General features: G+C 48.8%; 1 protein-coding gene across 7 annotated transcripts in view; it reads right to left on the bottom strand.

The window, feature by feature from the left end:
- Positions 1-14,763, bottom strand: part of LOC143375005 (ubiquitin carboxyl-terminal hydrolase 48) — a 56,264-nt gene that overhangs the window by 22,721 nt on the left and 18,780 nt on the right. For all 7 annotated transcript variants that reach the window (XM_076823683.1, XM_076823682.1, XM_076823680.1 and 4 more), the window contains 4 exons: positions 13,793-13,900; positions 11,775-11,881; positions 2,371-2,501; positions 1,847-1,966 (listed from right to left, as the gene is read on the bottom strand). In XM_076823683.1, the coding sequence (XP_076679798.1) occupies positions 1,847-1,966; positions 2,371-2,501; positions 11,775-11,881; positions 13,793-13,900 (466 nt within the window). The remainder of the gene's footprint in view (positions 1-1,846; positions 1,967-2,370; positions 2,502-11,774; positions 11,882-13,792; positions 13,901-14,763) is intronic.

Genomic DNA, 14,763 nt, shown 5'->3' with positions numbered 1-14,763 from the left:
ACGAGAAAAACAAAGGCGACCAAAGGCTACGAGAGAAATGATTGGTTGAGTCGAGGAACCGACGCTTCCTCGTTAAAGTCTCCTCCGTTCGACAGCAGCGATAAATAGAGAGGAGTTTAACAAGGTTGCGAGGCGAGGGGGCGAGGGGCTGAAAAATTGCCGCGGGGTCGAGGAACTTCTCGTCTTTCTGAATACATTCGCAAACATTTGGAAAGCTTCTCGATTTTTCACTAATTATTCTGCATCTTTTAAACACCTCCAAGATCTCTCAATCATACACTTTCAGCACTGACAAACATGCAGCCAAATCGAATTCCTAATGAAAGTATAACAAGCCAACGAGCCAGCTCCTAAAATCCAACAAAATCCTAAATAATCCCTCCACAGCAAACGCAACTCAACCCAAACATCCCCCCTAAGCATTTCGCAACGATCGAACCGTATCAGACACGTGGACAAAGAAAGTGATCGCCCAAAGTCGAAAGAACTTCCTAACAAACTTTTTCCTATCCTCGATCGATCGACGTCGGTTCCGCGATCTCCAGCCGGGGGCAAGAAAACAGATGGAGGGGCCCCCGCAGGGGGTGGAAGGAAGGATTCGCGACTGGTGACACGGAATGTGGTAGAAAGTAATATTTACAACGATTATGTAAAACGATCGACGACTGTTGTCCCGCTTTGCTTGCTTGCTCACCGTTTGTCCGCGCTCGACCATGAAATTCGACTATTTTTGCTGGATGGTAAAAAGCAACGCTGATTTTTGTCAAACTTCGCCGATATCCGCGAAACAACGACCACCCTTCGGCCTGTAAATACTTTCCAACAGGAATCGTCGTCTAATTTCTGGCTGCTTAAGCCTGATGGCTGGAGGATCCATCGATGGATCGTGAAATCGTTTAAGAACGCTGGAGTCGAAGACGCGCGAATTTAAGAGTTTTACTACTGTCGGCGGGCAATTATTGCGGTGAAACCTGGGGCTAATTTGTGTCCCGTTGCTTCCCTTCAGTTTTTGTGGGGAATCCAGGAAGAAGTAGGCCGAAGAGTTATTATCAATGAAGAGAAGGAGACTGGGAAATGATTGTATATTCTTTCGATTCTCAAAAATGGGTCTTAGAAGATGAAACAAGATCCTCAGGGAAACGAGAAGACTGCGCAGCTCAACTACCCCAATAATATCCGCGCAGCGAAGGTGTTCGAGGATCCTCGAGCGGATTCGAGGCTTTTACAGGAGTGAATTACACGAGCGACCAGCGCAGAGGGGCAGAAAGGAAGAGAATTGAATAGCCATCGGTATGGAAGCAGGCAGTCGAACGAAGTAGAGTGAAGTGGAGTGGAGAGTCGTCGGAGGCCTGTTATTAGCGCAAGGTTTATGCTCTTTCGGCTTTTTGCCGGTGGCCCCAGCGCGGATGGAGAAAGAGACGGCCACAGCCTCGCAATATAAATACGCTTAATAGTTTAAGCACACCGACGGAGCCCGGCCGTATGCTAACCAGCCATAACTACGGCTTTACTACTTTCCTCCACCCAGAGAATCGACTCGAACCTCCACACCCCTTTTCCCTCGTTCCACGGCCGAAACGGCAGAGCCTCGCAAAACGAAGGCACCCTTTTCTAAACCACAGGTGTAATCCCTTTCAATTACCAAGCGATGTCACTGTCAACAACTACGTACGATCTATTGGAATGAGCACGTGTATCAACCTTCTGAATTGTTTGCACAGTAAGAAGAATGATGTTCCGTTGAGTTGTGGAGGGAGGGTATAATCTTGTGTACTAAGTGCTGTGTAGCGTTGATTGCCATTTAACTAATACAGAAACTACTAGAATATAGAAGCTGAACGCTCACCATGAGCTTGAGCTCCTTCAGGGTGATGTCAGAGGAGACTTTGAACTCGTGGGAGCCCTTCAGGTTCCTCCGAGTCCTCGAGGGCCTCGCGCTCTCTATCTTAGGTCTCTTTGCAGCCACCTGTAACAAACAATGCAATAAATTCAGAAACGATAATACATCACGTCGAATTATTATCAATCGGCACTTTTATAATTTGCAGCAGCTCGATGCTGCCTTCTCAGAGCGAGCAAAAGGGACTGATTCTAGGACGAGAGGGAGCAGGTGGCCTTAAGGTCCACCCGTGGAAACGTAATGACGATTATTATCGTGAAACGGACGAGACGGGGCCAATCTCCTTATCGTTCGACATCAATCTGAACCGGTCGACCGGTTCCAGGACACTCTGGTGACTCGGCACGTTGGCCCATTAATAAAAATCCCATGTAGCCGGGCCTCGGCGGCCGAGTTTTCCCCAGGGAGCTCGTCATTTCGCCGATTCCATCACAGAAATACGAGCAATTTTTAGCTGGCCACTGGCTCACCTCTGTGTCGGTGTCCGTCTTCGAATCCTCGTTGTCCTCCACGCACTTTACGTAAATCGTCGCCCTCTCGTACTTCAGGCTTTCCAGGCGTTCTTGCTCCACTCTCGCGAGCATGCACGCCGCGCAGATGCCTGCAACAGAATGACAGGAAAAAACTAATTTATTCCATTCGTTGGCCCTTTGTGAGAAGGGAGAATTTTTATACGATTCGGTCAACTATTTTAATGTTTCATGGAGGCTTTTTATTCTTAGTGTACTTTTCTAGCATGTGATGCAAATGGAAGTTGCACAATAATTGATTGAAACCATCCCATCACCTTCAATTTTATTCTCCTCCGTTTACAATGTCCTTCCATCGTATATACAAACTTTCAACGCATCCTTAAAATGGATAGTTTCTCACCCCCAGCCCTAAACGCTGCAAAGTGCATCGAGCGTCAAGGAAGAAGTGGTGGTCGCGGCCAATTTCGTGATTCCTTTAGCACCCTTTCCTGCAGCCTCCCTTCGTTAACACCCACCCGAGGGGGTCAGATTACATGGAACCACGAAGTTACAAAGTCACAGAGGGGTGGAAGAGGAACAAGCAGCGGCTGGGGTGTGGGCGGGCATTTTGACGACGACGGAGCCAGCTCGCTGGCTCTTATCCCATGTATAATAGATTGCTTACGGCCGGCGAGATTAATACAGTAATTAATAATATACGGTGACCAGAGCGGCCGTAAGAAGCGGCCATTGTTGCTGGCCGGACAGCGCAAAAACCAAGCCCCGAACCGCTCCTATCCGAGCGGCTTTCAGGAGCGTTACGTCATGTTCAGACAGTTTTCCGCTAAAGGGGCCAAACCCCGTTGCTCCAGGAACGCCACGACCCCGAATGAATTCGAATGTCCACCACCCTCCGGCAGCCCTAATTACCCAGCCCGCGCCCGTCGAGGTATCGCGCCCCCTGCGCCCCAGCATCTCGCAAGAACAGCCTCTCCAGCGATTACCTGACGGTCAACGACCTGCCCCGAGGATGGACGCGGGCGATGTTTCTGTTTCGAGAACGGTGACTGGTTTTTTTTTTAGAATTGGATGTATGGAGTTTTCGAAATGGGGATTGTGGAGTGTTCGGGGTTTCAAGGGAGTGGGCTTTTGCAGTTTGAGGGTTTAGGAATGGGAATTTTGGCGGATTATATAGGAAGTGTTTAGATGGGGAGGGAGGTAGGTGAGGACTTGGGAAAGTGGAAGTCGAGAGCTGGAAATTGGAAGATATGGTGAAGTGAGGTTTGGATATTTGAGATTTGGGATGCTAGAGCTCTAGGACTTTGGGTGCAATGGGAAGCTGAGAGATTAAAAATCTAGAGCTGAGAGCTCGGGGAATTTCAGTTCCTGGTACTGATACTTCCAAGGGGGAGAGACCAACGAACCACCAAATCAACTTTCCAATGAACGTCCTCCTAAATTACGCGAGGAGAATCTGAATACGTAACGAAACATTGGAGTTGAAAATCTCTATCCCAGCTTCCCACCGAATTCGATCAATAGCCACAGACGAAACTGCCAAGATCTTCTTACAGAATCCTCGAAAAACGCGATTACTGGTAAGAACAGGTAAATCGATTTACATTTTACGTCACCACAGACGCATTAACCATTTCCTAGGAGCAGAACGCAGGTCGACGTAGCTGCTACCCCGAATGAATTCAAATGTCCACCCTTGGACCTCCAATTACAGGGCTGCACGGGACGCACGATAGGATCGTTTGCTATCGAGTTTAATCGGAAATACGAGGAACCTAAGCTAATCAGGGGATGCGTGGGGATGACTGAGAATCAGAAGCCACCCGACACCCCTTTTCCGAGTCTTTTAACCCTATCACTACACCGCTGTAAATCACCCCTTTCGCAATGCGATGCTTGATCAGAAAAGGAGGCTACGCTCACTGCTGCAAGTATTCCAAGCAGATGCTGGGAAGATACATTATCCAAAAAGAGAGATCTACTACTCAGATTACTAATAGAATTGAAATTCAGTGCTGTGAAATACAATTTATATTGAATCTCTCCCACTATTTTACTAATTATTTGCATGGTTGTTAAGTTTTCTTGCAATCTACTGACCAAAGTTTAAGAAGAGACACCGAAGCTCCCAAGGAAGCCAATATAGGGAGAAGTGGAGGAGGAATCTGGAGAAGCATTCGCGCGTGTCGCGAACAAACATCCATCGGGGTTTTATTGGCTAATAATACACAATAGGCTCCACTGGTTGCCAATAGAGGCGAACAACGACGTGGCTTTCCTCGTGCATTTCCCTAAAGTGCCATCGGAGGGCAGTGAAACCATAAACGGGCGTGGAAAGGGGGACAAAAACTTGGACTCGATCGGTGTAGAAGTTTCCTCTCCACGGCACCGCTTCCTTCCGATTTTATCGCGTGCATGGAAACGGCCGGTCCCGAAATCCCCCCGTGGCACACCGTATCCAACTTTTCCTCCACTTCACCGTGCAATTTCGATGATACGATGGCTGACCTTCGCGCGAAATCCACTTGCAAGTGTATCCCTCGTTTCTGCGGGGCAATGGGGCCTCCAGGAAATTTAAACGAGAAACTTCGGTCGCTTTCGACGTGCTCCTTGGAATATTAATTATTTCAAGCTTCTATTTCAACATTTGTAATTATTAAATGGATCGCAGGGTGTATACTTTTCTAATTTTATCAGCCGTGGAAATAATTGATGGATTAATTAGGACGTTGCTTCAACCCCCACCGATCGATCACCGAGCTCAGTTTCACAGAAAGATTAGATCCCGCTGGTAATCAGGCTGATAATCGCGTGGAGACAGATCTAAGAAGCCACTTACAAGGTGATCGACTGCTGTTCACGAAATTAATTGGGAAATCGTCGTGAGGAATGGAACACGAACAGAAATCGCAGATGTGCGAGGGAATTATGCACCTGAGACCCACTAAATTAGTAACTCGATGAACCGAACACTTGAAGCTCGCAAATGACCATTCTGAAGAAAGATAATACCACTATTACCCTCTAAAGAAATTTTCCTCAATTTTCTTGAATGAATTGGTAATTGACAGTAGCTTTAAGATTCCTAGCTCCTCGAAGATGGCATGAATAAAATTGATAGAAGAAGCTTGTAGCACAGGTGTGCTCGAGACGTTAACAGACTTAGAAGTTCCCCGAAAGTCCAGGAAGCCGAAAGTTCACCCTCTCCGCCAGTTTGCCTGGGTCTTCGATCAAAATCGAAGCCACGTTAAGCGAGAGGACAGGCAGCAGCGCGACATTATATTAAAAGGCCTGGGCGACTTTCATTCATAACTCGGAATTCATCCCGTGAATGAAAGATTGATGCTTCCCAACCCCTCGATGAACAGTCGGCCACCCTCGAATATGCCTCGAGTTCTCCCTGATCGCGGCGAGTAAATAATGATTTTTTCTCGTCCCACGAGCTGGAGCGGTTTAATCTTCACCTGAACGCTGCGGATGTCGTGGGATATCGCTGAAAATTAAGAGCAATTTAACAGCGGTTCCTGTCCTCCAGCGGTTGACCTTGGATATCCCTATCCACTAATATATAGGTAACAATAACACACCAATCTTCTTTAACTTCTACCATACAAAATCCAATAAAAACTGAACAAGTGAAGAGCCACCGAGAAGAATCCGAGAAAAATCCTCGAAGAATCCCAAGTTGGTCTTCGCGAAGCAGGAGTTACTCGGGAAATCGAGGTTGAATGGTGCAAAAAATTGCTGCGAGCCAGAATTAATGGCCAGAAATGAGGAACTGCAGTGTGCTTGGAGGGAGGACGCGAACGGAGGAGGAATTTAGCCTAAGGAGCGCGGTTTCGCGTTTTAGGCGGCCCTCTAACGACGCCCGGCGAAGAAGGAGAAGATGGTCGGCGGCGTAACAATGATTTCGCTAACGAACGTCTTCGAGCGCCACAACAAAGTCGAGATTTAATCCTCTTATGCAGGAGGAGAGGCTGCGAGGCTGGCTGGCGCGTGTAATCGGGGCTTAAAAGCGGGCATTACACGCGGCTCCCTGTATCCGCAGCCTAGGCTGCGCGACTTTCGAGGAAATCGAAAGGACCTCTCGTGTCGCTAATGGATCCTCGATCGACGACTTAATTAAACGGGGAGCGGTGGTTTGCTAGGCTCGGTGTACGACGAGACGCAGCTACAGCCGTTTCCACTGTCAACCCTGCGTTTCATCTCTAATAGCCTCGGAACGAATCGAGGGAACTCCTGAATGAAACTCGAGGGACTTTTAGCGCGAAATGAACCTTGAATTCATCTGAAAAGTTGATGCAATTTTGCGAAGTCCTGAGGTGCGCTCATCTACTTTATATTTTATTAAATAAAGGTAGTCATATCTATGAGATAATCGACATCAGAGTACGAAAAAGATTCAAGTTTCCCACGCATAAAGTTAAAATCGACAATATGCCCCCCTTCGCGATGGAAAGCTCGAGAGTTGCAGACCAAGGGTAGTTTTTCCAGCAGAGGAGCGGAAAAGACGAAGCGTAGCGACGAGTCCAGCGATCTGCACGATTAGGCTTCTGGATTAACGAAGGCTCCTGGGCTGCCAGCGTCGCAGGACACCCCCACGGTGTTGTCAGTAGCGAGGAGAGGAAGGCTCCAAGCTTTATCCTCGTTTTATCTTGTTTTCCAACCACCCCCCTCGATCCCCTTCGCGAGTCAGGCGAGCATCGGTCATCTAGGCGCTCCATTTAATCCAGCTTGGAAAAGAACCCCCTGTAGCGCGGAGACAAGTGGGGATATCCTGGCAGGATAAGAGAAGGACCAAGATAAAGGGGGAGGGTGGGAGCCGGGGAGGCTCGAAACCGGCGGGATGTCGCTAATTCGAACCCTCGAAACTTGACCTGTTCTCCCGACTTTCCTAGTCCACTTCCACTTTAATTTACGACGCTGCTTCCTGCCTCGTCCGCTAATGAATCCTTTTAATCGCCCGTGAATGACACCGCGCCTTGGATGAGTAACTGGTACATGGACGAACAACATATTAGTCCCCCCAATCCGCAGAACTCGATGATTGCCAAAGTTGGCGAGGACCTCGATTGCAATAATTATCAAATTCTGAAAGTAACAGGACCTATTTAATTCCGACGACTATCAACCCCTTCTCCCACGGAAAACCACAACCTCACCCTCCACGACCCTCGCCGAAAAATCAAGGAAACCAAACACTGATATCGAAGGGGCAACCGTTCAAGGAACAAGTCGCAAAGTCGTGTTCACTGGTCGGCGAATGCATATATTAAGACGTGTCCGGCGCACTTGTCGCTGCTGCTCGAGGGGGAGGAAAGGCTAACAAATGTCCCTCCAGAAGCGTTTGACCCCCGGGGTAAGTTCGACCACCTCCTCGCCCCTCTGGAGACTAAATCTCGAGTCGAAAGGCGGGTGGCGACCCTCTCTCCAGGCTCAGCATTTATGGAAGGACGAGCGTCGCAGCGTAGCCGACCGCACGGGCCACGGGAGGAAACTAATCAGCAAATTCGTGTTCTAAATCTAAATCGCCGTCCGAATATTAATTCGAGACCTCTCTGTCCCGCGGCCAGAAAACGTCCCCCACTTCGGAGCAACGAAACACACTGGCCCAACCCCGTCCGCCGGCGTTTGCTCTAGGTTTTGCGATACAACGCCAGCGCAGCTAGGCTGATTTGTGGCACCGTCTGGCGCCTAAGCGATATTTACGACTGTCGTTCGAGGAATCGGGACACCGTGCGACGCGTCCGTCGCTTTTAATCGTATCGAAAAGTGGAAAGGCTTCCTGGAAATGGGATTCAAGCGGCAGGCGCGAATAAGAACCTGGGACTCCACCTCCCTCCATTTAATCTCCTCTACTGCGGCCTCTGTAAATTCTTTGCTGTTTTAAAATGTGCTGCTTTCAAGTCACGCGCTTTGAGCTCAGAAATTCTATTCTCCTTGTAAAGAATCTTCCACTACTGTATAACAATGTCGACTGCGTACTCGCTACCGACATAACACCCCTTTACACCACGAAGAACCATCCCTCTACGAAACCTCGTGGCAAGGAGGATTCCCTCGGTGTCCAGGCGAGTGAGTACAGAACAAACAGACTATTTGCCTCGTTTTAAGGGCGCGCAGGGTCGTGCTCACGTGTGCCCGGGTGAACAAAAGTGAAGGAAGGGACGAGCCACTTGGCTCGCGGTGGCAAAAAATCGGGGGTTGCTTTCGGTGACTGATACGGCCCTGACTAACGAGCCCCAGAGCCGGACGATCGTTCCGCTCACGAGGAGCCTCGAAGGGTGGTCCTGTCTCCCTTCGACGGCCACGTCCTTCCCCATTTCTTTCTCTGTCGTTCGCGGAGGCACATTAGGCACCGTCCAACCTCGTATCAATCACTCGACTACCCTGGTCGCTGGCTGGCTCGTCGGCCCCCGGGGTTGACAGAACCGGAGGTGACGCGATTGAATACCACCCCCGTCGGCCCACCGGCGCGATCACCACCACGCTCCGCTGGAAAACCGACCGAGGAAATGTTTCTCGTGCCGCTGCACCCGGTTAATGGACGACAGGCGAAAGACGATCGACGGCTAACGAGCTGGTGGCGTCTTCTCCTGGGTGCTTTCAGACGACGACAGTGTTATCGATACGCGTTCGGTGGATCATCGAGGAAAGGTTGATAGTGCTGGTGGAGTTTGCTGGGTTTTGTGGAGACGAGTGCAGGATTTCAGAGTTCTGGTAGAGGAGTTTAGAGAATTCTGTTTGAGAGTACCAGGGTTTACTCTGAGAGGGTTCAGAGTATTCGAGTTCAATTCAAGAGAATTCAGATTACTTTACTGAGATTCAGTTGCAAAGGGTCCAAAGTACTAGGGTTCACTTCGAGTGAGTCCACAGTAGAGTTCAACTCGAGAGTGCCCAGACTACTAGTCTTCAATTAAGGGAGTGTCCTGCTTTATAAGGTCCAAAAAATTGATTTTTTTTATTGCCTAAATCGATAGATAAACTATCTAAGAATGTATTCACAAAGTTATAGCGGCCGATTCGAAGTATTTTTAAAGATACAGAACCGGGAGCAGGTGAGCGGCAGGCATATGTGCGAGTGTTCGGCCGGAAACGAGCGCGTGCTTCACCCAAAAAAATCATTTTTTTTTTAACTTTTTAAAGCAGGACACTAACTTAAAGAGGGTTCAAAGTACCAGAGTTCTCTTCCTCAAGGTTCAATCTACCATACAAGTACCCAGCTCAAAACCTCCTCAAAGTCCCCACCTTCTCACCTCTCCCCCATTCAATCCCCCCAACTACGAAACTCCAGAATACAAGAACAACCTGCCCAGTAACTCCTCTCTCGCTTTGAAATCCTCCCGAAGCCCAATTCCCCATCGCAAAAAACCAAGCAAACCAACATGTAATCGATCCCGGGGATGTAGATCGATCGGCACGAGGCGAGGCCGCGAGCCGCACGCTCGCGGAGAAGATATCACGGTTTTAACCCTAAACGACATCTCCATCTGGGCGATCCGCGGCCGCTGGATGTTACCAGGAGCAGAGACGTCGGCCACTCGAATTCGTCTTTGCAATTCAAATGCAACGGGAGGCGGGGGACGAGGCATGGCTCCACGGGCCGTGGCAGGGCCTTGACAAATGTCGCGGGGCAAGGGAAGAGGAGGGTGAAAAAAAAGCCGCGGGCATCCGCGACCGAGAGACGGACAAGACAATGGGATGTTTAGAGGGCTCTCTCGGACGCGAGACAGGCTTCCTCGACGGGCACCGATGGAACGACGTGGAACATCGATTCCGCAGGCAGGATCCCCCTGGTGCCACCGTCCTGGGAGCCAATTTGCCTGCCAGCACGACGACAAGGATCAGTCGTTCGACAAAGTGGGCTTGCTTGCGCGTGGCCCAACCAACGGCCGCGTAAATCTGATCGGGACTTTCGGGGCGCTCGTATTTGTCCACGCGAATAAGGGGGAATTGAATCGTACACCATCGCGACTTTCGACCATCTAAAATCCGCCCTCCCGCTGCCTTTCTTCCGACTGATTGCAGAGAAATGGGGGCCGTTTTCGAATGTCTGCGCCCGCGTTTTCAGGGGAGATATTATTGCTGTGAAATCTGAGATTATTGCAAGGATATCCTGCTCCAGGGAGTCGCCAGGAGCAACTGAAGTTAGGGGTGCATTTGAAAGAGTGCGGATGAAGAAATCTAGGAATATTAAGATCCCTGTGGCGAAGGGAGGATTCCTGGTGCACGGAACGAGGGACCAGGGCCAATCGAGGGGCTACGGGTGAGAAACTTTTAGAAGGCCATTTGGACCGGCACCACCTACTCGTCTGCCCCGCGGTGGCGGTTTTTCTGTCAGTTAATTTTCAGGATACTTCTTAATTATAATGAGACACTTTGGGGTCCTGCAGGGGAAGCCAACCACGGTGGCCGCGAAACAAACGGAGGAGGGGGATTTATGTAAATCGACGGTTAATGTCTTCTGGCATTATTCCTTGCGCCATGGTTCGGGAAGGGAGGGCAGGAAGACGAAGGGCTGTGCTCCTCGCAGACCTTCCTCTTCGAAACTGTCTCCAAACGTCCCTTCTAACCGGCGATCAAAAGTGCAATTAGACCTGCGATCACCGCGTCTCAATTAACGGCCAAATCAATCCCATTAGCAGAGTACAGATTTGTCGCGACTCGAAAAAGAGAACTCGAATTTCCGCGGCACCAGCGATGGCTCAATTAAGGTTGAAATAGATTCCAGGCACATGCAGGGATTCGATTGACGCGAAAGTCAACGATTTATCGCGACTTCCAGCCTGCCGCGCTACTCGAAAAAGGGAGCTCGAATTTCCACGATTTCCACAGGCTCGATTGAGCGACAAATAAATTCTAGACACGAGAGAGAGAAATCGTGGTGTCCGCGAGATTGTGTACCGATAATTAGACCGTGCACGTCCGCGTGGAGGGGGAGGGAAAAAAGGAGGAGAGAGATGGAGACGTGCACCGTGGGGGAGAGAGCACTGGTAACGATCCGCCTAGGGACGATCGTTTACATAACGACCCCCCTGGAATCGTACGAAAATTAATTGCCGATAAGATCGAACGGTCCCAGGATGGAATAAAGAGAAAGCCGTTAATTGCGCGCAAGCGGTTCCTCGGTCGACGGTTTACCAGGAAATTGATACGCCCTATCGTAACCATTATTATCCGCCGCTGTAATCGTTTCAATCCACGTCCCCAGATTCCATGCAATAATTTCCCCCCATCCCCTGGATTCGTGAGCCACGAGAACTCGTCGAGAACTTAACTTAATGAGAAATATATGAAATGTTTATGGAACATGCAGGTGTACATTTTTTAAACACAGAATGCTGATTTAAGAAGACAGATTATGGAATGTATAAAAATATGGAAGGAGGATTGCTTTTACTCACTCGGTTCTGTGTAGAGGTTGCTGCCGTTCTTCTTAATGATAATTTGATAATCGACGTCGTAAAATTGCATGAGTTTCGCCCACTCTTCGGAAGTCACTATCGTGTATCTGGAACAGAATTTTTAAATTGTAGAGTAAATTAATAAATACGTCCGATTTGAGTCAAAGTTACTTGGAGAATTTATCATTGGAACTCGATTTCTGTGCGTGTATTTTAATCAAATTGTTTGGACTTGGGAATACGGAAGGAAGCGCCGATCGATTATTTACTTAAACAATTTACCGCGGAGTAACGCATTCAGAGAGCCGACTGTTCTGCGATCGAGCCAGGGGCGTACTCGCAAGGTGGAATTCGCGATTTTCCGACAACAGCGTAGAATCCCTGATGCTTTTTGCCCCGTCCCCCTTAATTATACCGCAAATTAGAAATTTCTTGCCGCGCACCGGCTCCAGCTTTTTGCCCTGCAATTGTTCACCCGATCCTGGCGTGGTTCCTGAAGCCCTCGCGCAACCCACCCGGAATCTCTCGCATCGTTATGATCGATAACACTTTGAGAAATCGTGCAAGTCCCATAAAAAAACTGCATTTCCAAACTCGCACACTGTCAAAATAATTATTTAGAATCAAATATTCCAAGTTCTACTGAAAATGCATCGGGAAGCGAAGTTCCCAGCTAAAATGGGGATGAAACTCGTGAACCATCTATTTGCACAATGATAATTACCTACTAAATAGAAAATTCTAAAGATTGAAAAAAGGGAAAAAGGGTAGAACCTTTCGAGCCTGAAATTTCCTCACCAAGAAGAAGGTAGAACCCATCGAGCTTGAAATTTGCTCCCCCAAAAGAAGGTAAAATCCGCGAGCTTAAAAATTCCTCCGCAAAAAGAATGCCCGACACATTTTCAAGCGTTCCAAAAATTCCACGCTCCGTGAGAAAGAAATGGGGTGGCAAGGGAGGCGAGGTCCGCCCCATCAGAGAGAAAAAGTGAAAACGACGCTCGTTAAACGATTTAATTGGAAATTATCGCGCGGGTGGGGGGACAATAAAAATCAACCAGCGGATAGGGGGACGTAGAAATTTATAGAGGCGACCAGGCTGGCCGATACGGGAGACACGGTGACGACACTGCCGCCGATAATTAGTTGCGCGACATTAATTTCGATTCAGCGCAATATGCCGCGCGGTCTCATTTGAATTTTGCGCCAGGCAAAAAGCACAAGCGGACGAGAGGAGCGTGTCGCCTCTCTCCTCGTGTATTTGCCTAACGCCCGAATAATGGTGGATGCATCGCGGAGTGCCGGAGAAAAAGGGAGGGAATCGGAGAAACCCTCGTCGAAAGCTGGAAAAAAAGCGGGGTGGCAGAGATATCGTACGCGTTATCGAATATAATTGCCCATCGATGGCATGCTTTCGAGCGTGGTCGTTACCTCCAAACGATCCCGCACCCTTCATTTTCATTTTGTATTACTATGTTAAAGAGGGAATTTAATATCGCGCTAGACGCAAAATTTCTTTCGATTTACTTTCGGGGAATTCAATTGCCACTTCGCGGAAAATAGTAAGACGTGTGAGAAGGCAGTGGAAGGTCGAAGATAAAAATGATTTTTTAACCGTCTCGAGGCAGTCAAGGGTGGAGGACTTAAGCCGTCGGCTATCTTAGGCAGATAGTGGACAATGGTTTAGCATAATGGTCAGAGGGTGGATGGTGCGTTAGCCCTGGGGCCATGTCGGTGACATTTTCGCGTATCCATCACGTCACGAGCTCCAAGGACGGGGAAAGGAAGAAAGCGATGCTGGGTCACGCACTTTCGCTTTATAATACAGTGTGGGGCATGGAAGTAGCTGAAATCACGACCACTTTTCCCTACACCGAAATGCGAACAGGACATCGTAACCCAGAGGATTCTAAGGCTTCTGGTTCCTCGCTTTTTAAATGGTTCCACTACCAATTCATGCATCAATTTCGTAGAAGTAGGAGAACTGATTTTAAGCGATGGAAGAAAGGCAAATTACTTACAAGTCGTTGTTAACCGTAGGTGAGTAAAGAAACCCTTTGTGCGGTTCGCAGAGGAGTATAGCGTTCCGGACGCCAGCCGGGGGTACTTTCCAAAATACTTCAGCGTATCTGAAACAAAGAAATTTCGCACTGATTAAAAACGCTGCATATTATATAAAATTAACACCTTACTCAAAGAATACCAACTACCCACCACTGGTCACACTATCTTCCACCAACCTCGTTATCAAACACCCCCAAAGTTGATCTCAAATTTCCAAAAAGGCAGAATAAAGAAACCACAGGTCGTTAAGAGATCCACCCTCGAAAGTCCAATTGCTTCCCCCCAGAATCCACCCCCTCGTGTTCGAAACAAGGACTGGCCTCGATTCGCGCCATAAATCCCCGAGCATTAAAAATATATTCCCAGGATTATTTTTTACCAGCACTGTCAGCCAGTTAATCGTTTCGAATAATGCAAGCTCGCCCGTGACACGTCTCTTTCGGGTGGTGGACCAGAAAGACGAGGAGGAGGAACGCTTCCTTCGGGACATTCCGCGGCGGGGAGGGCGGAGATATGTCCGGGGGATTGGGGTTGTGCATCATTTTTCACATACCACCGAGGGGGCGGACGGTTTTTGCCGTCTCCCTACCCGTCCGCCATCCAGATAATGCTCTTAAAGACAGATATCTCTCGCGAAAACGAGCCAGGTATGCGATCTGCCCTGGATTTCCCAGAGAAGCATCCTCTCCCCTAGCAACGCATCCAGAAAGATGCAATTCGCTCTGTGCATTTACCCCTCCGCTCGATATCCAATAACAGCCAAGTTCGAGGTTTAAAGGAAATCCAGAGTCTCAGCTCTATCGGATATTACAGAGAGAAATTTCTCTGCAACAAATCACAAGACGAAGACGAGGATGATCGTTGGAAGTCCAGGGAGGATCGACTGTCAGGAAAACCGTATCCGTCAGGGATGAACAAGGGGGAGACA

The sequence above is a fragment of the Andrena cerasifolii genome, chromosome 12 (assembly GCF_050908995.1).
Source record: "Andrena cerasifolii isolate SP2316 chromosome 12, iyAndCera1_principal, whole genome shotgun sequence".
NCBI lineage: Eukaryota > Metazoa > Arthropoda > Insecta > Hymenoptera > Andrenidae > Andrena > Andrena cerasifolii.
Note: the sequence above shows the minus strand (reverse complement) of the source record. Positions and strands in the feature narration are given on the sequence as shown.